This window comes from Pongo abelii, chromosome 11 (assembly GCF_028885655.2).
Source record: "Pongo abelii isolate AG06213 chromosome 11, NHGRI_mPonAbe1-v2.0_pri, whole genome shotgun sequence".
Classification (NCBI taxonomy): domain Eukaryota; kingdom Metazoa; phylum Chordata; class Mammalia; order Primates; family Hominidae; genus Pongo; species Pongo abelii.
The window spans coordinates 75606980-75632813 of record NC_071996.2 but is presented as its reverse complement, the minus strand read 5'-3'; the positions used below and the strand labels follow the sequence as shown (position 1 = coordinate 75632813).

The 25834-nt window shown below is 42.5% G+C and overlaps 1 protein-coding gene across 9 annotated transcripts in view; it reads right to left on the bottom strand.

The window, feature by feature from the left end:
* The window catches only part of RAPGEF4 (Rap guanine nucleotide exchange factor 4), a 381527-nt gene that overhangs the window by 13585 nt on the left and 342108 nt on the right, over positions 1-25834 (bottom strand). For 8 of the 9 annotated variants that reach the window (XM_054548828.1, XM_054548824.1, XM_054548822.2 and 5 more), the window contains 12 exons: positions 24438-24588; positions 22585-22673; positions 21818-21848; positions 21518-21596; positions 20218-20364; positions 18305-18402; positions 12642-12767; positions 12079-12257; positions 9083-9173; positions 5379-5429; positions 3128-3215; positions 2648-2712 (listed from right to left, as the gene is read on the bottom strand). In XM_054548828.1, coding sequence (XP_054404803.1) covers positions 2648-2712; positions 3128-3215; positions 5379-5429; positions 9083-9173; positions 12079-12257; positions 12642-12767; positions 18305-18402; positions 20218-20364; positions 21518-21596; positions 21818-21848; positions 22585-22673; positions 24438-24588 — 1195 coding nt within the window. 9 annotated transcript variants of the gene reach the window in all.

The following is a 25834-nucleotide window of genomic DNA, read 5'->3' as shown; positions in this document are numbered from 1 at the left end:
CGCCACCACGCCCAGCTAATTTTTATTTTTTTGTATTTTTAGTAGAGACGGGGTTTCAATGTGTTCGCCAGGATGGTCTTGATCTCCTGACCTCGTGATCCACCCGCCTCGGCCTCCCAAAGTGCTGGGATTACAGGTGTGAGCCATCACGCCCGGCCTGCTTGAACTTTTAAGTGAGAAAGAAATAAGCTGATCTTGCTTATGCCATCATTAATTTAGGTTTCCATTAATGAAGCTGAACTGCTTGCTATCTTAGCTATTCATTGCTTTTCAGCAAAAGTGGACTCTGTGAGAGCAAGATGAGAAGGATCTCTTTCCTTAGTGCTAGGCATGGAGGAATCCACTGCTCTGGGTATGAAGTGCAGAAATGGGGAGAGGAATGGTGCTCTCCTAGTATCCACTGAATGTGACCTTGACTTTTCCTTGCAGGTTATGGATGGGACACCAAGATCTCAAAACCCAGATGAAACAACTTTTATCTACCCCAACAGATGGCTGACTTTGCATACCTTGCTATTCTTATTTGTTCAGTTTAGTTAACTTTGGCCATCAAAACTTATTTAAAAAAATTTATTTTATTTTATTTTATTTTATGTTCCAGGATACATGTGCAGAATGTGCAGGTTTGTTACGTAGGTATACATGTGCCATTCTGGTTTGCTGCACCTATCAACCCATCTAAGTTTTAAGCCCTGCATGCACTAGGTATTTGTCCTAATGCTCTCCCTCCCCTTGCTCCCCAACCTCCGACAGGCCCTGGTGTGTGATGTTCCCCTCCCTGTGTCCATGTGTTCTCATTGTTCAACTCCCACTTATTAGTGAGAACATGTGGTGTTTGGTTTTCTGTTCCTCTGTTAGTTTGCTGAGAATGATAGCCATCAAAACTTCTAAAGCTCAGTAAACTCTTTAGGAAACCCTGACTTCTACATCTCTGTGCACATGTATATTTTATAGTTAAATGGGTGGCTTAGCCAATCCTCAGTTTGCATTTCTGCATAAGTAATCCAGAAGTTTCTTTACTCATTTGCCAAATCTTCCATTTCTGGAAAACAGGTTTTCTTTCTGGGAAGTCAGAGGAATTGTTTAATTATCCATACTAATAAGTTAGCAAAGAATGTTGTCTACTTTGATCAAACAATTATTAAATTGACACACGAATAAGATGTTCATACCCTGCCTTTGGTGTGAGGGGTGGGAAGGAAGACTGCTGAGGACATATTTGCCATCTAGCACAAAGAGTCTTTGAGGAGGGTGTACTCATGTTACTTCCTAAGAAGCTTAAGACATAGTGCCCAGCAGTAGCTGCAGTTGACCAGACTGGGCTTTGCAATAAGCGCATTCCCCGGGCTGAATGCTGCAGATCCTTACAGGATGACTGCAGGGTGTTTCAGATTCTCCTGGAGTCACACGTACCAGCTTGATTTCAAGAAACAACTAGAATAACAGTTTTCTGATAAGAAGTCTATAGCACTTTATGGCTTACATAATCTAGAGATAGATGGGCTGGACAGGATTCCCATTTTCTGTTGGGGAAACCGACTCACAGAGAAGTTAAGGGACAAGTATAAAGTGATGAAACTGTGTACTGAACCTCATGTCTCCCAGACTCCAGGTCCTCGGCTTTTCCCACAGCGCCACATTCACACTGCAATTCATGACCGGGCAAATGCTCACCCACAGACAGATAAAGCACTCCAACACTCCATCCACCAGGTTGCAGCCAAAGGATTCAGAAGACAATGATCATTCCATCAGCATGCACTATGCAGCTAAAGAAAGGTTTTGGCATGCTCTGCTTTATTGCTTCACAGAAGATAAGAAAATCAACTGCAAAGTAACTTAAGCCAGATAACCCTGCTTTCCCCCCTGCTAGGAGTAAGGACTAGGAGGAGGGTGGCTAGAAAATACTGAATATGTGCCAGTTCCACATCTGTTGTGAAAAAAATTTTCTAGGCCAGGCGCAGTGGCTGATGCCTGTAATCCCAGCACTTAGGGAGGCTGAGGCAGGAAGAGCGCTTGAGCCCAGGAGTTTGAGGCTATAGTGAGTTATGACCACAACACTGCACTTTAGCCAAGGTGACAATGAGAGACCCTGTCTCCAACAATAAATAAATATATAAAAATGTTAAAAACAAGATTAAAAACTTTTTTTGATTATAAAGATTTTCATGTTCCTTCTCTGAACTTGAGCGAACTTTATTGGGATAAGCAATACACATTTAGATTAGTCCTCTACAACAAAGGCGTAGAATTGCCTTTTACCTACAGGCACTGAAGTCAGGCTTGGCAGATAAACCTTTCAAAGGCATCCTGGGGCAGTCTAGCTCCACAAACCTTATAGCAAAACAACAACATGGAAGTCACTCATGAACATTTGTGCATTTCAGCAACAGGCTGCCAAGGAAGAAACACACAGCATAAAAGCCAGCTGCTGCTGTGAACCACAACACAAATACTATTCAATTTCACAAAAGAGAACTGACAGAATAGAATAGGTAGCCAATTTGAACCAAATATTTCAAAACTCCTTTATGTGTAACTACCTTTTTTAACAGGGCAGCATATATGGAAATTATTTCCTTTATTAGAAAAAATGCAAATTTTATTTTAAAAACACATTGTGGTTAAGTTATAATACTGCACATACCATTTTTTCAAAGTTTACTAGATTGTCAATGAACGTCTTGTTCCCCTCATGAGTAAATGTCATATCTGTAAAGAAATAAAAGCCACATTCTAATCACTAATGGAAATATGTCATACTAAGAAAGCACAATAGCACCATTAGATTATGCTGGCAGATTTGCGTAACACTACAGTTGAAAAAAGCTGTTAATAGTTCCTTTAACGCTAGGTGTTTAACTTTTTAAATCACTTCACCTGAGATTAGTAAAATTTTTAAACTAATCTTCTGTTTCACTAACAAGTTTTCCAAATCATGGATTCCTGCTCCTCCAGTCATCTTTCTGACCCTTTCTGAAAAGTCAGGACTGAGAGGACATGACAAAGAAGGCAGAAGGCTGGGATCGATCATTCTTCCCTAAGTAATCAATCTTATCAAGGTATTGTTCATTTCTCTCCCCAAATACTCATCACCTGCTTGGCCTGTGCATCTTATTAGGATTACCTTTAATGAGCAAAGGCATGAAGGGGATGACAGGAGGTTCCAGCTTAGCTACTGTCAGCCTGTAGGCCCTGTGGTTCCTTGAAGGGTCCTTAGGAGAGAAAAAGAGATGATGGTGATGACTGGTGACAGATACACCACCCTTTGTTACCTCCTAATACACCTGCCTTTCACCCCACAATCAGGTACAGTTGACCTTTGAACAACACAGGTTTGAACTGTGTGGGTCACTTATACATGGCTTTTCTTCTGCCTCTGCTATCCCTGACACTGTAAGACCAACAACCCCTTCTCTTCCTCCTGAGCCTACTCAACAGGAAGAGGACAAGGATGAAGACCTTTATGATGATCCACTTCCCTTTAATGAACAGTCAGTACATTTTCTCTTCCTTATAATTGTCTTATCATTTTTTCTCTAACTTACATTATTGTAAGAATATAGTACATAATAATACATATAACATACAAAGTATGTGTTAATTGACTTTATGTTATCAGTAAGGCCTCTAGTCAACAGTAGGCTATTAGTGGTTAAATTTGGGGAAAGTCCAAAGTTATGCTTGGGCTGGGCATGATGGCTCATGCCTATAATCCCAGCACTTTTGGAGGCCAAGGCAGGAGTATTGCTTGAGCCTAGGAGTTCATGACCAGCTTGGGTAAAATAGTGAGAACCCAAGTGAGACCCCTATGTTTTTTTTTTTTTTTTTTTTTGGAGACAGAGTCTCACTCTGTCACCCAGGCTGGAGTGCAGTGGTGTGATCTTGGCTCACTGCAAGCTCCGCCTCCCAAGTTCATGCCATTCTCCTGCCTCAGCCTCCTGACTAGCTAGGACTACGGGTGCTCGCCACCAGGCCTGGCTAATTTTTTTGTATTTTTTTAGTAGAGACGGGGTTTCACCATGTTAGCCAGGATGGTCTCGATCTCCTGACCTCGTGATCTGCCTGCCTCGGCCTCCCAAAGTGCTGAGATTATAGGCGTGAGCCACTGTGCCTGGCCGAGACCCCTATTTTTTAAAAAATAAAAAATTATTTGGGAGGCTATTTGGAACGCTGAGGTCGGGGGATTGCTTGAGCCCAAGAGGTCAAGGCTGCAATGAGTCATGATCGCACCACTGCACTCCAGCCTTGGTGACAGAGTGAGACCCAGACTCAAAATAATAATAATAATTAAAAGTTATACTCAATATTTCTACTGCCTGGGGGTGGAGGAGGTGTCAGTGCCCCAACCCCCGAGTTATTCAAGGCTCAACTGTATTTCTGAATCAAATATAGCTACAAAAGAAAGGTAGACTTAGTTAAACAAATTGATTTGTATTTGTGTGTGTGTGTGTGTGTGTGTGTGTGTGTTGAGATGGGGTCTCACTCTGTCACCCAGGCTAGAGTGCAGTGGCCCAGTCACTACTGACTGTAGCCTCCACCTCCTGGCTCAAGCGATCTTCCCATCTCCGCTTCCTGAGTAGCTGGGACCACAGGTGCAGGCCACCACATCTGGCTAATTTTTGTATTTTTTGTAGAGACGATGTTTCGTCATGTTGGCCGGGCTGGTCTCGAATTCCTGACCTCAAGTAATACACCTTTCCTGGCCTCCCAAAGTGCTGGGATTACAGGTATGAACCACTGCGCCTGGCCTGATTTGTGTTTTAAAATAACTTCACTTATGGCATAACAAATTTGGAGTTTTCTTTTCCCTTTCTTGTTTGAAAAAGAGATTTGCGTACAGGGGCCAAGGGGAGATATTGCCTATGAAAGCAAAAATGAAACCTCTACTGCAAGATTCCCCTTTTCCTGAAGCCCCACCTTCTTCCTGGGTGTCTGGCTCACTCACTCTCTGCCCTGCACAGCCGATCCCTGTCCCGATTTGCCCTCTGAAACCTGCCATCACTCCTGGCGAGCCCAACTCACTCCTTTTCTGTCTAACACCTCCAGCCAACGGGGAAAAATAATTTTGGCAAGCCAAGGAAAATGCAGCTTCCAACCCATAGCCAACCTGAGCTGGATGGAGAGGGCCCTATTACACTGCTTTTCTTAGTTATACAAATTGACCTTATGTGGGACATAAGTCCTCTTTAAGTTAGTTCCTGAGGGTGCCATTCATTAGTCAGACATGCTTGTTTTAGCAGCACTAAAAGGGATCATAAACTTCTTAAAGTCATACAAGGACAGATAAAATTTCCGAAATGAGAACTTCAATTCAGCTAATCAGAAATTGGATTAATGTAGACAGTGAACAGAATAAAGAAGCCACTGTCACTTACCATTAAACTTTCAAACTCCGCATAGAACTTCTTGAACTTGCTTGGCAGTTTCTGTTAATGAAATGAAAATGCCACACGCATATGTCAGATTCAATATCTAGATATGTATTATGGGTTACCATTTCTAGGGGAAATATATTTCTATTGGCTTTTAATCAAACATCTCTGAGACAGGCCAGACTGTAATCTGTCCTGTCATTTGAGAATAATCTTCCAGAATATAGAGAACTTGCCTTTTAAAAGTCTTTAACCTAATTGAACCAAAAGTAACTATGAATGCTTTGGTGTTACTGCTTTTATAATGTTTTCTCAACTAGATGATTTATAAAGAGGACTGCATTCCCTAGACTAGAAGAGTCTGAATATACCTCCCCCACCACTTTTTAAAACTCTCTGATTCCCACAATCAGGAATTTAGATTACAGAATATTAGCAATAAAAGAGCTTATGAAACTATCTCTTTCAACCCTCCTCCTCCCTTATAAGGTAAACTACATGAGAATAAGAATTTTTATTTGTTTTGTTTACTGATATTTTTCTCAGTGCCTAAAAAAGTACTGGGTACATAGTACTCCCTACATATTCATTTGAATAGATTGAGCCTGTGTTTTACAGATGGAAAAAATTAAGTCTCACAGTTTCAATGACTGGCCCAGAGTCACACAGCTGCTTCTCATTAGAGCCTGTAATTTGCATCCCCTGCCTCTTTTCCTGCTGTCTCGTCTCTCACATGCGCCATGCTTTTCTACATGAGCATTTATTTCTCCCACGTGCCTTCCTATAATACAAAATTGGATAGTTCCATCAATTTACTGATTTCTCATGTTTTTATTTTGGCAAATGATTCAACACCACTTACTGCACCCACATATCTACACCAATAGATCAATACTGAATCATCTTTCAATTTATTGGTTCCTACTTTGCTTAGTTCCTGAGTCTTCAGTAAAGCTGAACCTTTCACTTCTCTCTCCTGACAGGGCCAAGCCAAGATAGAGCTGTGTGATATGTTTCCCATCCCAGGACTAGGGACTCATCAACCAACCCCTGGGCCTCAGAGACTCCTGGGTCATCTGGGAGGAGGCTTTGAACAGTGAAGCCTACCTTCAACAGGTGATTCACCAATTGGGCCTCTGCGATCCACAGAATGGCTCTTCTTGGCTCTTTCTCTTTCCTGTCTCAATCAGTTTGTCATATTCCCATTTAAACATCTGTAAACCCTGATTTTGTTTCTAAAAACTAGTCCCTGTATATCCTCCAAACTCATTTTTCTGGCATTTCAAGTTAGGGTTCAGGAAGACTTGATGCCCTCACTTAGAGGAGACTATTCAAAGGGCTGAAAGCTGGGATGGGCATCAAGGGATGCCAGGATCTCACCCCACACAGAGTATGCAGATCACCAAGTTATGCAAAAATATTGACTTACTGAATTTAGTCCATTTAAAAAATTAAGAGTGGATTATGTTTTTGGCAAGACCTCTGTCATCTGTTCTCTTAGCTTTCTTTTAGGTCAAAGACAGTAGGGCACAGGGTAATAAAAAATGTTTCTTTCATTCTTAATACTATTATTTATCCACCCCCCCATGCTTCTAGAGCAGTGTTTTCAATAGGGCCATCCTGCCAATCCAGGAGGCATTTGGTAATGTGTGCAGACATTTTTTTGTTGTCACAGCTGGGGTGGGGCGTGGTAAGAGGTGCTTCCAGCATCAGGTGGGGAGAGGCCAGGGATGCTCCTAATTGTCCTGCAACACAGAAGACATCTCCACGACCAAGAACTGTTCTGCTCCAGATGTCACCAGTGCCGAGGCTGAGAGAGTGTGTGTGCTCCAGGTAATTCTCATTTGCTTCATCTCAGCTTGATCTTCCCCCTCAGTTTTGAACCCTTCCCTTTATTGTGTGCTCTGGCTTTCTTTTCTATTTTATTCCTTGGCTGTTCCACACGTGTCCCCTAGTTCCACGAGGCCAGGCACCATTTCTCACGCTGCTCTTGTGGTCACTGTGGTGCTCAATGGAGTTGCATGGGAGGCTTTTGGGAGGTTTTCTCGGCAAGTGCAGGTACATAAACTAGAATCAAAGTTGCTTAGGAATGAAATCTCCCATACAGAATTATATAATTATACTTCACCTTAAAAAACAAAGGCTTATAAATGATGAAAGGATAATTTCCTCTTTTCAGCAACATTCAGTGCTGAAAACAGAAGCTCATAGACTCACAGAACTCCCATCCTTAGTGAAACCAAAGGACTGGCCAGTTAGCTATCTCCTTTTGCTGCCTGCACCCTCTTCAGCAGCCTCCTATTTTTTTATTTAGACTGGGAAAGGGGGTTCAGAGAGTGTTTCCCACATGCTCTGTTCTTATTGTCTGGCTGATCTGTGGTACCCACACCTGGCCTCCTTGGACCCTTTGAGGCTTTATGGTTCTTTCAAATGTCCCCGACCAACTAATTTGGACTCTATGGCAGGGAGATTAGAAGCTGGAAGCCGACTGGGGAAGGCAGACTCTTTGCAGGAGGACCATAGGTCTCCAGCAATCCCAAGAGCCTTGGACTATAAGACGACGGAGCTGCATTATGGTTTTGTGCTTAGATCTCTTGGCAGCACGAGCTCCGTCCTTTTACTAGCTGGAAGATGATACAGCTGCATGGCACGCAGGCCTCACCAATTCCCTCATTCCTATATTCAGGGGATGAGCTGCTGTGTGCTGCATCTGCCTGGAATTTTAAGAGAAACCCAAGACAGAAGGACTTGTGAGGACCTGCTCTACAAACAATGGAAACATTTAGGAGGGACGGAAAAAGAAAATCGTTGCAAGAAGGACATGGGGAAGAAAATAATTTCAGAAAAGCATTTAGAGATGCAAACAGCTGCCTTTAAGCACCATTGCAAGTTGGGTCTCTAATATATACTCCTTGCCCTCTTTCTGTGTCCCACTTACACACAATTTTTTATTTTTAGCATGAGTCTATTTCTGTATGTATGTTCTATCAGAGATTAGTATTTCTTCAACTATATGCCACGTGTAAGAGGTCAAGCACATTTTGAGTACAAAGCTAATAATAAATGAAGATGTTTTCTAGCTTGAATACCCACCTCTCGATAAACCATTCATTATATTTGCTACAGAAACTCACAACACACCTGCCTCACTTTTGCCCCAAACTGAATATTAGCCAACTGTTGTTCCTCTCTGTGGAGGGAAGTCTGCCAGGTGGTGGGGCGACACTTAGTACTCAACTGCTGCAAACAGTTAGCTTCCTGGCTCTTCCTTCCAGAAGCAAAATGAGTACTTGGATAAAAATGGATCTTCTGTCCTCTTTCAATTAAAGATAAGATTTATGGCAAAAGCAACAAGCAGACATTTCCGAAAACAATAGAATCTATGAGCAAACTTATGAAGTCATTCCCAGCAATGTGGGTCCTTCATGTTATACTTAGGAACTGGATTTATTTTTATTTACATTGTGTATATCAAGAAGTAGACATCCCCTCATCTCCTCCACTCTCCATACACAAAAGGACAATATCTTTTAAAAATTCTCCCTCTGAGGCAACTGGAAAAAGGAGACAGGTCACCTCCCTCCAAGTGTCCCACCTTTCCCATTGTTATACTAGTGTGAGTGATATTTCTATTAAAAAGCTCACTGGTGAGCCTGTGTTTTTATTCCTAAGGCAAAAGTCACAGCTGGATCCCAGCTGAAGCTTACCTCCCACGTGAGTGCCAAGCGGCTCACAGCAACGTTACTTAGTCCCATGGCGATGGCAAAAAAGGAATTCAGATTTTTATACTCCTTACAGCTGAAACACAGGAGATGCGCATTTGAGTAAAGCGTTACTTCTGAGTGAGATAAAAAAATTAGAGTTCTATTTTCTGATAGTCATTAATATTTGTCAGAGCTCATTTATGAGAACAGGCAATGACAGATTTAATGTACTGTAAAAGTTCCACTTGGGTGACCACGTTCTGCTGTTTGATTTCTCACTGTGGTTTTAGAAAGTTGAAGACGTTAGCCATTGAGGTTTGCGATTTGAGAAGGAACTTAAAGACACCTACCTTAGGGGTTGTTATTATAATCCCAAACTTGCTAAAAGCCTTGTTGGACTGAGAGGGAAATATCTCATGGCGTAAGAAAAAAAGTGAAATGACCTTGGAGATTTCTAGACCTTTAGCCTGAAGGTGGATACCCTCGTCTGGCAGCTTGAGAGGGCACTAAGGGAGTCTCACAGCTGCAGCCACCATGGCGTCTACCTGCCATGCAAATGATACTTGTTTGTTGAAAAATATCAACTTACAAAGCGTGATTTCTATAGGCTGGGTACTCAATCTCGAGGAATTTTAAAGCTGAGAAGTAAGCTAAACAACTGACCAAAAAATAACCTTCTCTGTGTTTTACTGACATCAGTGAAGCTGATAATTGTGAATCTGTACTTATGCAATTATTAGCTTTTATGAATATATGTTTGGGAATGAGACATGTGGAAAAAACCAGAAATTCTTATTAGAATGGTGATGTTTAACACAGGTACTTGGTTTAACCATTTTTTAGAAAGAGGAACCCCAAACTTCTTCATACCAGGTCCCTGAAAAGGGAAAGAATTCATTTTGCAATAAGCATAAATCCTTCACCCTGAATCAATATGGTTATCGAAATTGACTATATCATAATGAAATCCTGTTTGGATTAACATTTTTGAAAAAGACTAAATTGTTGCATTTGCTACCCATTGCAAAGGTAGCAAAGAGTAATTCTTAAATTCTCTGTGTGGAGATGGAGAACATATTTCAGAGAAGCTAGTGTGTATGGTTCCACTGGTGAGAAAGCAAGTGAGCCCTTTGGTGTGCTGGGACAATGGGTCTGAGTTCAGGAGCTGAAGGTTATTTAGAAGACACCTGGGGCTAAAGGCAGGTGTACGATCGATCGCATCTATATGTTGGCTTTTGTCTCTTTATGTGATCTTGAAAGAACAAATGCAGGGCTGTAGACCTGCCTTTCTAGTCACTGCCTTGTTATCAGCTAACTTTATTACCCTATGTAAGTCATGAAATTTCTCTATGCCTCCACGAATGTAAACAGAGGAATAAGAACATCTGCTTCCACCAACTTCACACAGTTCTGGGCAGGCAGAGCTTAAAACAAATATGTTGAAGTTCTCTAAAAATATAAAGTAAAACAGATGCTACTGTCACGAGGTTTCAACCTCATTCTTGTAGATCTCGGATTTAAAAAGTCTACAGTCTTCTTCAGCTGGGCTGTGTAAATAGCTTCTCTATAGGACAGCAAACTTAGCACAGGGCTTAATAATGGTTAAATAGCATAAACTAATTTATACTGAAGGCCAAGTCCACCTACTCGTTCACATAAACAGAAGGGAGAGGGATAAGAAAAGCAAAAACATTAAAAAAAAGAAAAGTCCTGGGTGTTCTGAAAGGCTCTCCCATGTTGCCTCTGTAAAATAACAGGATCAGGCCCCAAAAGGTTTTCTGGCTTCCCACATTTGTGTGCAGATTGCCTCTCTTTTCTTGTTGCCCTGGGCACTGCCAGGCTAAGGTGAAGAGAGAGAGAGTGTGTTTCTTCAAACGGGAAAGCACATCTTGTCATAGTTTCCATAATCAGCTCATTCCAAATACGTGAAGGCATTTGTCCCTTGCCATAAGGCTGTGCAGACTACCAGGGAAGTGGCTATACTCTGTACCAGAAATTCATAGGCACCATTTTACCAAACCTTTCTTAAAATAGCCAGCTTTGCCATATTAACAGATAGCAGCTTTTGAATCCAAGGGATTTGGTATTCTGTTGAACCCTCAAGTTGTTGGCAAATAATTCCAGGCATCTGGCAAACTGATATCTATAAAATGTCAAGCAGCCTTTACTTCTTTGTTTAGCCCAGGAAATCAAACTCCATGTTTGATTTTGGGTCAAGAAAATTGTCTGGCTGGGGTCACTCGTGCTCTCAGCCTTCCTGTGTGCTAGAGCTCCCTGCATTTAGAAAGGAAAGAAGTCTCACAGCCATAGGCCACATTTAGCATTTTATTTTTAGCACTGTAGTGATACCAAAAACATGGAAGTAAACAGGAGGTCGTCAGGCATATCTAAATAGCAGAAGATTAAATTCATGTCAGGGAGAATTCTAACTGGCCCCTGTAGTAAAAAAATTGTTTCCCATGAAGTGCTGTTTAATAGAATATTTATAAGATAGATGCTTCTTTTTCTGATGTTTATAGAGATGATTTTCATGTACCAGGTTAGCTTGCATGCATTTTACCGATTTAATTCTGTCTGGGCTGGATGTGCTGCTGTACATGCATGCTGCACTGCCCTCTACTGGTGAGAATGTGTCATGCTGGACATTGACTTCAAGATCTTTTCAACTGAACTTTCGAAGTACAAGGGAACTTGGTTTGCGGAAGGAATCTTTAAACTAAAGGAGGCAAAACCGTCTGAGTAGAAAGCAAAGAGCAAAGAGAGGTCACAGCTTCGACTCCAGCATCAGTGCTGTAAAGAAGTTAGTTTATCTATTGATGTTAAATGCTACAAAATATAGAAGAGATCCATTACAAGAGTTTGGTTATTCCTAAGACCCTGTGTTTGGCCCTCTAGCAGTTCCTAGATCCTGTTTTTCTTTTTAAGGTGTAGTCTAAGAAAACAAAATGAAAACACAGCTCAACATTTTTTTTTTCTCTTTCCAAGCTAAATATACTTACTGGGCTGCTATCTTAATAAATTTTTTTAATAGCTGAACACGCTTGCTGAGCTGAGAACAAAGGCAGATCTCAGTGACGACCCAAAACTGAATTTCATTAAATCTCCTCAGGAACAAATCCAAGTTTGCTGTGGTCTTTTTAAAATTATGCCTTCCAAATGTGTGATAGATTAGCTCCAGCTAGAAAAGAAAGGAAAACAATTTTGCTTATTTGTTTTTAAATCAAAACACCAGCTAGGTTTCTCTATTTGTCAAGACAGTGTTTTACTGGTCAGTAAATGTGAATTCAATCAGACTTGAAGGGCTTCCATGAGGCTTGTTAAATATATAAATATAAACTAGGTTTTACTGGCTTAATATATACAGGAAGACATGGCATACTGTAAAGATTTTTCTTTAATACTCAAAGGCTTTATAGCATGCTTTATTTATAAGCTCAGTATGCAAAAAAATTGTCATGTGGTTTCCATATTGTAGCACATATTAGCACTTACAAACTAAGCAATGCCAGCAGCCTTTATCCTTGCTATCTTAGCTACTAACACATCTGATCCTGCATCTTACCTCATGCACGCAGTTGAAGAGTTCCCAATCATAAATTGTCATCTGGTATGCTAAATCTTTGGAGCTCATCAGTTCAAAAGTTCCCACTGTTCCAACAGTTGGGCCTTCCTGTTCTGGTAAGGGAGTCTATGAATAATAATGCAAAAATATATCAGAAACCCAACACAGACAAGTATTTAGCACTGAAAGCTTTCAGGAGTTTCTGAGGGGAAAGGATTCTGGAGATGGATGCTTTCAGGAATATCTGGAAACTCTGATGAGAGATGCCTCTGCTCGCAACGCTGGTTGCTTTAGTGTCGTCTGTATAGTCACCAATCATCATTATCATCAATTCCACTGACTGAAAAATGTGAACCGCGGCAAATAAGATTCAGTGAAGAGTGACCTGCAGAGGTTCTCTTCTCTTACACTCGGGCCTGGGAGGTCCCTGGAAACTCTTCTTTTCCCTGGTAAAAATGGAAGAAGTCCTCGGAGACCTTTTTCCTCCTATTTGTCACTGAAGCTGCTGTAAAGCAGGTAATGGCATGGCAGTTTGGGACGTTCATCCACAGTGTTACTTCCTGCTGCCGGTGGCCATGGTAACACTGCTGCCTCTCCATCTCTTGGGACGCACTGCCTGGGGTCATGAGGGGATGGAAAGCTCTGTGAACTGAGGTTACACATGATGTCTGATTCCTCTACTCTTGGGCAGATGTTGAGCTGAGGATGTTATTCACATGGTCATGGTGTTTTGGGCTAGACATTAGAGAGCCAACGTCTGCTACTTTCTGGAAGACCCCTCACTAAAAGTTTCCATCTGACTTGCTTATCTCAGTTTTCTTTTACGAGAAACGATCTAAAGTGTTTTTACTTAGTAAGATGAATGATATGCATATATAGGAAGCACATGTATAATGCAATAGATTTATATATAAATAGGCAACATATACATTACAAAGTTCCAAAAGTCACAAAAGTGGCTGGCACAGTGGCTCACGCCTGTAATCCCAGCACTCTGGGAGTCCAAGGCGGGTGGATCACCTGAGGTCAGTAGTTCAAGACAAGCCTGGCCAACATGGCGAAACCCTGTCTCTACTAAAAATACAAAAATTAGCTGGGCGTGGTGGCATGTACCTGTAGTGCCAGCTACTCGGGAGGCTGAGGCAGGAGAATCACTTAAACCCAGGAGGCAGAGGTTGCAGTGAGCCGAGATCGTGCCACTGCACTCCAGCCTGGGCGACAGAATGAGACTCCATCTCCAAAAAAAATAAAATAAAAAATAAAAACAAAATGATGCTAACTATATTTAGATACTATCCATGTCAGAAGCCCTAATATTATACAAGTTCCATCATCATTTTCATCATCATCACTGTATTCTACAAACTCCCACTGCATTCTGGGCACTAGAGAAATTACATGTTCTGCAGGTAGATGGTCCTTGCATTTGGAAGTTTACAGTCTAGGAGAGGACCAAGCAAGCTTACAGTTGAAGGGAATCAACCCTGTCTGGCCCATACAGCACTCCACAGAGACAGCATCTGCTGCTGGTCCTTATTTGCATGTATAAAGGGACAGAAGCAACAACACACGTGACACCCAGGTACAGAGATAAACAGGAGGGGAACATGAATAGATTTTTGGGAAGTTATTGGATATTTGGAAGGAATGTGTGGTCTGAACAGGATCTTGAAGAAGCTGGGCTTTAAAAGATGAAGCAGACAAGCTTGGGCAGGTGAGAATAGCAAGGTTTTCCCTGAGCATCCAGGATGGCCCCTTGGGGTGGAAGGATGGCAACAAGGGCACGAAGGTGGGGAAGCTGTCACGAAACTTGCTTGGCAGAAGCAGAGAGCACAGGGGGTCCCCATGGACAGTGTGAACAGTTAGTAGCACATCTTCGTGTACCAGATTAGAAGTCTGTGTTTTGTAATAGACTAGATAATAGACCAGGTTAGTGTCAGCTTTAGAGAGCAAGTGACTCTGAATATAAACCCTACTCTAACTGCGTAGACTTGGATTGATTCCCTAATCTCTTGAGTGTCTGTTTCCAGCTCTGGTAAATTGGGGTCATGATACCTATCCCTAGGCTTGTTAAGAGAACTGGATAGGAATGATTTCAGTGAATCATGTAAATACAGTGCGTGGCACAAAAGAGGTCCCCTCCCCCAAATCAGTTCACTTTCTAGAAGTGCTGCAGCAATGCAAATACACAGAAAAGTGTGATCAGTACAACACCTGGATGTAGGAGCGAAATACTGTTGCTCCCAATTTACTCCACACAGGGGACAGAGGACAGGGAAGAAAAGTGATTCCAAAGTTTTAAATCTTAGGGAACTGAACCGAAGCTGATGGGCAAGTAGCATATGGAAACAAATGAGGAGAATGATTTTAACCAGGGTAGGTCCTCGGTAAAAAAAGTTGGGGAAGCTTATACATTTTAGGGGTTAGGACTGCCTCTCAGAGGATCAAACTGGCCCTGCACGTTCTTTCTTCCCTCTTGCAGCTGCTGTGAACACAGCCCCTCTGCTGCTCTGCGGAGCTGCCCCTCCTACGTTATTCCTGCTGTTCGCTCTCTCCTCAGGATTGGAGATACCCAGTCCCCCTCGCTCCTTCTTTTCCTTGAGGCTTTATAACTTTACATAAGGGGGATAAGTTTACCTAACAACACAGGGAAGAGTCTAATATTAAGAAACATGCAAAGTTCTTTTAGTCGTGGATGCTGGCCTATCACTCCTGCAACCCTTTTAAGAGTAACGGAAAGCTCTGTTGAGTCTCAACTTTTCTTTCAGCGGGTAGGGCTCACCAAGTCTCTCTCCCGGCATAGGGCAGGTTGACCCCTTCCATGAGCCACGGAAGAGGCAATCTGAGCAGCAAAAGGTGCTTCTCCCTTAGAAATGGGGAATATAAATGCTCACCCTGGACCCCAGAGGAAGCGCCTCCTTGGGCCATTTTCTTGTACATAGCCCTGTGGAAATGTCCTACAGATAAGGCACAGCAGAGCTTATGTGGAGCCTGCATTGCACACACAGATCTGAAAGCTGCTTACACACAGACACAGAACTCCCATGCATTTTCTCCCCCACGGTTTTTGAGCCATGATTTCTTTGCTAAGGCTGGAGAGGGGTAATTGGGAGAGTAGCATTGTTATCCTCCCATTTTCCAGATAAGGAGACTAAGTCATAAAAGGGATGTGTGGATTGTCAGTGACAAAGAGAAGTCGAAGGTAAGCTACCCGGAGCATCTTCCTTTCCTCCTGCGCCCCCACCCTCTGTGTCTAGCTCTGCTATGGCCCTTGCTGCACTGCATTCTCACTGATCACATGCGGGGGTGCCTCACTACACTGTTTGCTCACTGAGGTATAAGGACCATGATGGTTTTGTCTTCAAGACCATTTCAGAGCCAGAACCATCTACAACGCCTGCGATGATGTGGTAGGTACTAAATAAAAGTCTGAGGAACCAGTGAACGGAAAAAAGTAGAATCACATTATACTACAATGGAGTTTTATAGGAATTTGCTCTGTACGGACATTTATACTTAAATAAAATGTGAAGAGAGTAAAGTTTCAGAATCTGAACCCTTAACCACTAGGGTAACTCGCCAGCACGCTACTAATTCTATTATAGACCACACAATTTAGGGCTAACATCGAACACTAAGACTTGTTCTAGTCCAGGCTGCTTGTGTTAGTCTCATCTCTCTGGCTTTAGCATAACTGCGGTAAGGACAGAGGCTCTGGGGCACTTGGTTTAGTGTCGCACAGAAGCCAGCACAGCCCCAAGCGCAGAGCAGACCCTGCAGAAGCATGTGTGGATGGATCAGAGAGTGTGGCCAACATTCTCTACTGCAGGGTCATCCTCTGTGCGACTCCTCCTCGATGGGCTGTCCTCAAAGGGAATCTTTAGAAAGCCAGAGAAGGAGCTCCCTGTCCACAGTTATGTGAAGCAGGTAAGGTTTGGCCACTCACAGCACAATGAATGGCAGAGCGCTGATAGGGAAGAAGTTTATGCCCAGGGTACTCAATGCAGAGGACATTCCTTCCAACAACAAAGGCCTTAAAACAGAGGACGAGCAAGGACTAAGAACTTGGAAGGCTGCAGGACTGTGTGCCAACAAACAGAAGTTTAGAAAGTTAGTATCTTCCCCACAGGGAGCTGAAGACAGTCTGCACTCCCTGTCTCTGTGCCATGTCATTTGGCACTGCGGCCAAGAACCTGCTGGCAAGAGAGTCCCCAGCACCCGTGCAGTAACATGTCACATAGCACCTTTGATGGGGCTGCAGCTGAACTGGCTTTTTATGGCTTTCCTTTCCAGGAGAGGGCAGCACGATTCATTTATGACATTTTTTTTTTCCCAATCCTTCAGTATTGAGAAATATTTATTTAGAAAGCAATGAATGTAGATGACTAAAAAAATATATGGAAAGGTGGGAGGCAGACTCAGATCTTATAAGGCTGGTGGTTGAGGAAAGGTGAGCGTGCTTATGGGCTGTGACAGATGAGGGATTAGCAGGAAAACTAATGCCACATTTACTAAGTTCCTCTCCAAGTGAATTCAAAATATGGTAAAAATCCACCTATCCTCACTGGAGTGCACAAAATGGTACTCTCTAAAACAAAAAATCAGGATTATGAGCAGCCTGAAACAACCTCTAAAAAGTCCAAGGAAGAGAATCTTGATATCTATAAGAGCTGATCTGATCAAACTTGAAACCTACTCATGCATCCCTTATGTAAACTCCCTCCCTAAAATTGGATGCAGTTTACCTCTAGCTCTTGTCTTGTGCCTTTCTTTTCTTTTCTTTTTTTTTTTGAGGTGGAGTCTTGCTCTGTCGCCCAGGCTGGAGTGCAGTGGCACAATCTCGGCTCACTGCAAGCGCTGCCTCCCGGGTTCACGCCATTCTCCTGCCTCAGCCTCCTGAGTAGCTGGGACTACAGGCGCCCGCCACCACGCTCGGTCTTGTGCCTTTCTTAAAGGAGAAACCCTGTGTATCCAAAGACTGAAGAAACCACTTTCTCTACCCTCTGAATTGGCCCTCTATGCTTTCTAAGATATATTACCAGCTACTCACCTATATACCAAATTCTGGTAGGATAAATAGAAATGGACGCTACCACCTAGTTAAAAGAGAGCAGGCTACTCAGTTATTAGTCTGGGCCTATTAGTCCTTTCTTCACAGAAAGATCTGTCTGTATGCTGGGTAACAAGTGTTTTTGGAGACTTAGGGAAGGGTCTGGCCTTTGGCATTTTCTGCATAAGGTAGAGAAAGTGCTTTCGGGGAACAGCATTTCTCTTAGACCAGATGGTGGCTTTGCCATAATGCAAAGAAGCCTGATAAATAGTGATATTTTGCTTTAGAAAAATTATTTCCATCCTGGCGTAAATATTCAGATTCTTAATATTTAAACTGGGGACATACCAATGAGGCGAGTTACAACAAAGAGTTCTGAAAGCTGAATTATGCCCTAATAGTGGTGCTACTTGGCTAATTTCCACAAAAGAAAATCAAAAGCCCTGAGCATCTCAAATGAACACCTGAGGCTTACCTAATAGACTGCAGAAAAAGAAAAAGCTAAGTACCATTCGAGATTTTTTAGCCACTGGGTTCAGTGTGATTGCAAAATTAGGCTCCAGACAAGTTTTTCTGATTGCAATGCTGCTCTGAGCAGGCCATACACACCTACCAGTGAATCGAACTGCTCTCGCGGGCAAGCAAACAGGCGTCCATTAATGGTGAGCGTCGTAAATACTGAAACATCATTAGGTTTGAGCACCACCTTTTCTGTGAACATAAAAAGCATGAGATTGCCTATTAAATACATCTGAGATTTGCTGCACTGCCCTAATCACACCAACAAATTGCCAGCTTGGTGAATTACCGGAACACGCAGAGCGACTGCATAAAATAGAGTACTGAAGGGATCCACGGAATAAAAAAGACAGCATTCATGCAGCCCTGCGCCACTCAGGATGCCATCAGAAATGGCCACAGAAAGGAATAGAGATGCCAGAGGGTCAATTCACCCAGTTTTGTGCTGCAACCATAATTACTGAGCATATAAAACCCGCACTTGCTATTTATCTCCCAAGTTATGTTTCCAGATGGTAATCACGCCCAGGACTTTGGACATAGAAAGATCACTTTTTAAAAACTTCGGAGGTTTCTGAGACCTTACATGATTTTAGACGCAAAATTTACTATTGTTTTTTCACTTATTCCCTAATTTGCAGGGCAATAGCATTAACTAGATTAAGCCTCCTCCCACATTAAAAAAATTAGTTCTTCAGATGAGAACTTGTCAAAAAAATTAAGAAATTAGGTCATTTAATAAACATTTATTTTGTATTTACTGCATGCCAGAAACTGCTCCAGGCACTGGGGAAACAGAAGGGAACAATACAGAAAAAAAAATCCCACCCCAAAAAGCATTACGTCATAGTGGGAGATGCCAACAATAAAGAAAAGAAATAGATTAGAGAGTAAGAAGGCAAGGAGAAAAAAATATCGCAGGGGTGGGGGCTAGGAAGCTTGTGTAAGGGGAAGAAGTTAACATTTTAGAAAGGGAATGAAGCAAACGAAGGAGGGAGCTTCAGTGAGACACTGACATTTGGGTAAAGACCGAAAGAAAGTGAGGGTGGGACCTGGGATATCTATGGGAAGGTGACAAGGGGTCAGGGAGGGCAGACGTCCTGGGCCTTGTGCAACTGGAGCAGAAATGGAGGGGAGATCTTAAAATCCAACATGCATTTAAAAATCTTCCATCAATGGAATCATTCACCTTAAAACATGACAGAAATGGCTCACCTGTCCCTGAAGGATTCCCCCAAATGGCTGTCAAATCATGACTGGAGAAATGAACCTCACTGTTGCTTCCTCTAGTCTCTCACTACAGTATGTGGTCATTCCTAAAACTCTTGCCAGCATGAACTGTAATTGTTTTAACTTACCGTCTACCTCCTCCCTGGCCTGGGAACAACTCGGGGACGTGAGCTGTGTCTAACTCATTCTTTCCTTCATAGCCACACTGTGGCCAGTAAATATGTGATGAACAAATAAATGACATTTCAGAAATGCACCATGTAATCAAGGACAGTGAAAGGAACTGTAATCCCATGGAGGAAAAATATTCCTCATTTCATTTGAGCCAGGCTCCTAGCCTCTCTAACTGAGTAAGGAGAAAAACCATCATCAGCTTCAAAGAACTAGCTTCTGACCACTTCCAACTTTGGACTTGTAGAAACCCATGGCCTTGAGCTTGTCCAGCTAGATTTCCTATTGGGGTCCATATTTTTCAGGGCTCCAAGGCCTAAAACTTTTTTGAATAGAGTTTAAATTGAAAGAACTCCAGGCCAACATCTACACAAGAGTCCCAGTTCCAGTCACCTTTCTGGTTTAGAGTGGGTACCTACAAGATAGGGGACATTAGAAACCCAGCACACCTCTACCCGTACTGTTTCTGTTATTAGTGGAAGCATACATAAGCACCAGTTCATCCTCTGGGTGAGCCTCACATGACCACGCTAACTCCTTACATAGTTTCTGCTTGGATGGAACGTCCCATTTTGCAGAGCCTAAAATATGAATTAAAGCTGTTACCTCCTCCGGAACTCATCTTGACTACGATCAGGCCCTCCCCGGAGCCCAGCTTGTCGGCAACTGCACTGATGACTTCCTTCACTGAGGCGGCCACTGGCACCCGAATGGTTGTGTAGGTGTGGTCCATGCAATAGACCTTAAACAGAACTATCCAAAGGCAGTAACAAGGCAGTAAATCAGTCTTAAGAGTTTTCAACAAAACTATAGTTATGAAAAATGTTTAGGCATCCTCTCCAATTTGCATCATTTTGCCATTTTTATTACTGTATTTATTCATACTCATTTACACCTATTCCTGCCCCTTCTAAACTGCTTACCTTAGCATTGGTCTAAGAATAGGTGCACATATGGTTGCCAAGTCCAATTAAAAGAACAAGAGATATTGGTGAAAACCCCACAAATAGGTCATGGGAAAAAATTGAGAGTATCTTCAGGCTGATGTTCAGTGTCTGAAGTGCTATACTGTAGGCAATTCACAGATCACTGCTACCCTGTGTGGCAGTGGGGAGCCACCATTCACCTCTCTGCACACAGGAGGGCTTCCGCCTGGGCCATGAGCACGTGCTGACACTCCTGCTCACTTGCTTCAGTGGCTTGTGTGCTTTGGGGCCAGGCCATATAAGCTTGGATGCTATTTAGCTCAGCAGACTTAGATCAGCAGATCTGGATATGGCACCCAGAGGCTCAACTCTGAACACAAAAATCCTGGGAGCAATTCCCATTATTATATTATAATTCCTGGGTTTAGAGGCAGTCCTAAATGACAAGATTCATTTATAGCTTTAAATGAAAGTTTTATCATTATTATTGTGACTATTTTTGGTTGTGATTCTTTGGATAATCTTAAACAACCAAACAAAAGCCAGCATCTTGATCTTCCTGATGTAAAGCCTCCCTGTTCAGGGCTGGGCTCAGGGCCAGAGCATTGTCCCTGGGCAGGATGCTGGTGATCCATTGTCTCCTTGGCACCCACTAGGTGCCAGCCACCTTCCCACCAGCTTTTCCCAGGGGTGGGCAATCCTGACAACCAGGCCCTGAGATCATCTTCATTTCCTCCAAGGAAAGGGGTTAAGCAGGGAGAGGCCAAATCAGGGAAGGGTAGACAGGCACCTCGGCTTCAGGCACAAGAGTTTAAGGACATAAATAATCGGGCCACCAAAGGGTACCTCCAAGCAAACCATCTGGAGGGCAACAGGGAACCTTCAAAAGAAGCTATTCTGTGGGTCCAAGGTGATGCTTATCATTATCCTGACTCTAAATAATCTATACAACTACGAGTTAGTTGGAAGAGGGTTCTCACCTTCATCAGAGCCGCGGATAGGCTGGCGCTTCTGGGCTCTCTCATCACCTGTATTGAACTGTTGCAAAAGAACCTTGTGCTGTAAAAACAACCACAGCAAGTGCCATAAGAGACAGTGACCAATGCACACTAGCATCTCAGAGAAGACACATCTGAGAAGCAAGCAGAGTCAAGAAATGAAGACAATATATTTCGCGTCTACAAAAAAGAAATCACTTTTATGTAGACTGCAATATAATATTTCTGGGGAATTGTAATTCTACAGGGCACAGACAGAGAATGCAAGTTCATGCTACCTACCTTCTTTTGTGGTGCCTTTGCATCTTCTGAGCTATGAGAAGTAGACAAAGCACATTATTTAATACCATTGCTACTATTAAATTGCCTTATTTGTATATAACTAATCTTATATTAGAAAATGAAATCACAATCACAGAATCCTTTCAGGAGGCAATATGAGCTTCCTCATTTTAATAGTAATAGATCAAAGCAGAAGGGTAGACAGCAAAGATATCAGCTCTTGTCACAGGCAGATTCCTGGCAGAACCGATGTTCAAAGCCAGGATTTCTAGCTTTCAAAGTCTGTCCAGCAGCACACTCACTCTCTGATACTGCATTTAATCTATAGCTCAAGTAACACCATGTGAAAACCTTCTGGTTCATTGAGAGGACACAAATATTCACTACCAACAGCTTTGGCAGCAGTTAGTGAATTTTCCATATAAGGAATTGCCCTCAAACTTTCTTTAAATGCTGCTGGCCATTTTATTGCCAGATTCACTGCCTTGAACCTAAGGGACCCACGTTTATTGAGTTGGACTCCACACAGGAGGATCTTTTCTTTCCCAGGCTTTCTTCTGGCAGCCCTCTAGCACAGAATGAACAGAATCTCAGTCCTTCTGTTCCTCTGGCCTTACTGCACCACCTATGCCCTCAGCCCAGTCTGCTTAAATCAAATCAAGCAGGGCATGGCTATGCAAAGACCAGCTTTAACCTTTCTTGTGGGCAAAGGACTTTTTGAGACTTACTTAATGAAAGCACACCCCCAAAGTCAAGCCCTTCCTTACATTTGCTTGACAATCTTCTCCAACTCTGGCAGTTGCTCCTTGAGGGCAGCAATCATCCGGGCATCATCTGATACAGATACATAAAACTCCTGTAATTGGCAAAAGTCACAGGCTTTTAACAAGAACTGCAAAAGGCACACGATTCTGTCAAGAGCAATAAAGATGTGTCCCTATGTCATCTGCTTCACCAGCATCTCCAGACCATGGCTTCACGGACTGGAGGAAGAACAAAGAAGAAAATGTTACACTATGTGTAAGTTCAAAATTGGCCATGAGAAAAAATTTTGGAAATAGATAGTGGCAATCAATGACTTCACAGACATCAGAAATGAAATGAATGCCACTGAACTATACACTTAAAAATGGTTACAATGGGAACATTTATATTAGATATCTATTTTACAACAATAAAAATTCAATTCAAAGTAAATTGCAGGTGAACTGTTTATATGATATTTATATGAAAGCCAATGTTTTGAAATGGGTCATTTTGCAGTCCACAAAAAAGTGCTTTTTTTACTTCATTTTTTTTCAGGGGAATTTTAATGTTCGTTTTCACATTATTTTGCTATGTATTGTTTATTTACTAGGTGTCACTCATTCTGGGTCATGGTTGGTGGTAAGATGCAGCATGGTCTTCAGCACTGTAGCGAATTTATGCTGAGTTTGTGCCACCAACTCAGGACTCTCTGATGCCCTTCTGGGAACTGTCGTAACCCTGCAGCTGTAGGTGTGCCTGCTCTGCTTAGGAGCAGAACTCTGCTCTGCAGCAGTAGGTGAGTACCATGGCAGTGCCAGCTTCACCACCACTTTAGTTCACTGCAAAATGGTCCTGTAACTCAGTGGGTAGAGGCCATGAGTCAATGTATGACCCCAAGCTACCGCCATTCCTCGCATTTTCAAAATACTTCATTCCTCAGCTTGGAGGGATGCTCTCGGTCCATCTTTCCTCACTGCCTCGCCCCTCTGGGTGTGAAATGATATGAATAGAAAAGAAAGAGGGTGTATGTTTCTTTTGGATAATTTATAATTTTAGAACACACAGACTGAAAAAGTTTGAAATGGAAGTAACATTGCCTTTTGCCTGCACAGAAGTAAGGTCTTCATCCAAATTTTGGAAGAGAGAGTGACTAATTGAGCTTAAATGTCAGGATCAGTGCTGTAATTTGGGGCTAGAGCTACGGGAAGGAACGGGGAAGTGCATATTTCAACAGTGTTTACGAACCGCTTTCACAGCCTACCATTTCCGGTTCTAGCAATTCCTAAATAAACGATCTGCTCCACTCCACTCAAAAATATCTACCATTTGATCTAGTAATCCCACTTCTAGGAAGGTAATCAAGGACAGACTCACTTGCACAAGACTTTTTACCGTACTACTATTCTAGGAAGGTGAAAACTGGAAATGATGTGAATACTCAACAATAGGGGAACACATAAATATATCTGTGACATGCTACTCAATGGTCATTAGAAATTTTTTTGATTACTTCAGGAGATGTAAAGAAATTTTTATTATAAGGACTGTACTGACAGAAAAATCATTATATCAAATTAAATGGAAAAAGCATCCTGCAGAATGATGGGTGCTACGTGACTACAAGATAAAACATACAAAGAAAAAGAGACTAGGTGAAAATACATGAAAATGCTACCGATTATGGAGTCAGAGTGGCAGAATAATGGGTAAATTTTTTCTTTACTTTTTCTGTAGTTCCTTTCTGATGAACGAATGTGTTCACAAAGTCTAGCATTTGCAATTACAGTCTCTCCAGGGAAGCTGCTGAGCCTATAGGTAGGTCCCTGTATTGTAGGACAACAGTGTATTCTTGGAAGGGATGACCCCTGCCTACCTCCAGGAAGGCCATAGACACATCATCCTCTTGTAGGAGGTCTCCATACATGGCAGCCCACTGTAGAACCAGGCGGATGACTCGCCTCTTATTGTTGAGGGCATAATCCATTTTCTCCTGTTCTGTACCTTGTGAAGGCTGTGCGTGGTAGGTGCCGAGGAGTCAAGGAAGAAATTGAGCCATTTCACACTCATTTCACATGCTACTTTCAAAGGTAAAGAGTGACAGATCCCAGCTTCAGAAAGCCAGGCTTTTAGATGGATAGAATTCCTCCCCTAGGCCCTCATGAAAAACCCCACAGAAAGTGTCTACGCCAAATGCATGCAATTCCTTGTTTACTCCTGCTGACTCTGGCCTGATAGTTGCCCAAGGGATTAGACTTTCACAGACTCCTCCTGGACTTGGTGTGGACAAGGATTCTTGTGTCTAGCTCTAGCTGTCATTCTCTGCCAGGATCTGCCTTGCCCTTTGCTACTCTGGGTGGTAATGTTTCCTGCCATTGCTTCTCTCTGGGTGCGTTTCCACCCATTGTTGGTTTCCAAAATTCTGCCCGAATCGCTGTAATCCCCTCTGTTATATGCATTTCAGTAAAACCCTTCCAAGTGGGCATCTAGTCCTGCTGGCACCATGGCTGATACAAAGAGTGCATGGGTGGGCAAGTGAGGCTGGAGGTAGATAAACTCACCCAGAGGTAGGAAGAGGAAAGGCTCCTGCTGTACCAATTCTCTGGTGAGGGCCTCAGAAACACTTTTTACACCATACCTTCTTCTCTTGTGTAGAACCACGACTTACCTTACTGGCTCTTTGCGCATTTATGGCTACCATCTTAATTGTAAGCACCTTGAGGCTTGGGATGATGGTCATTTGTCCTGTATTCTACACTATGCCTAGCATACTGACTTTCACCCAGAAACTGTATTTATTCATTAATGCAACAAGTACTGATTGAGGGTCTCCTATGTGCCAAGTGTAAAGGTCCCTGGTCCATTCTTGTATGTACTACAGGAAGGACAACATCACAGGTAATCAAGAAATATTTTAGGTTAGACATACCATTCCTTTTTCAATGATTTATAGTTCATATTATAGATAATTAGTTCATAAAACAACTTACTCTTCACAATTTACAATATAACTTGAACACAAAGTACTTCAGTTCAACTCCACTTTATAGCCTTGTGATGAAAGTGTCGCTCCATTTCTATAAGTGAACAAACTGAAACTAAAGAAGCATAAATGGCCAGGATTACACAGTGAGAGTGCAGAGGTTGCAAATGCAAGACTCCTGATGCCAACTAGTGTTCTTCCCATTACCCAACACCCCCATTCCTCACAGCGAGCTACAAGACTGGCCCTGTCTTAGCTTCCTACCCTGCCTTGAAAGATGTAGAAAACCG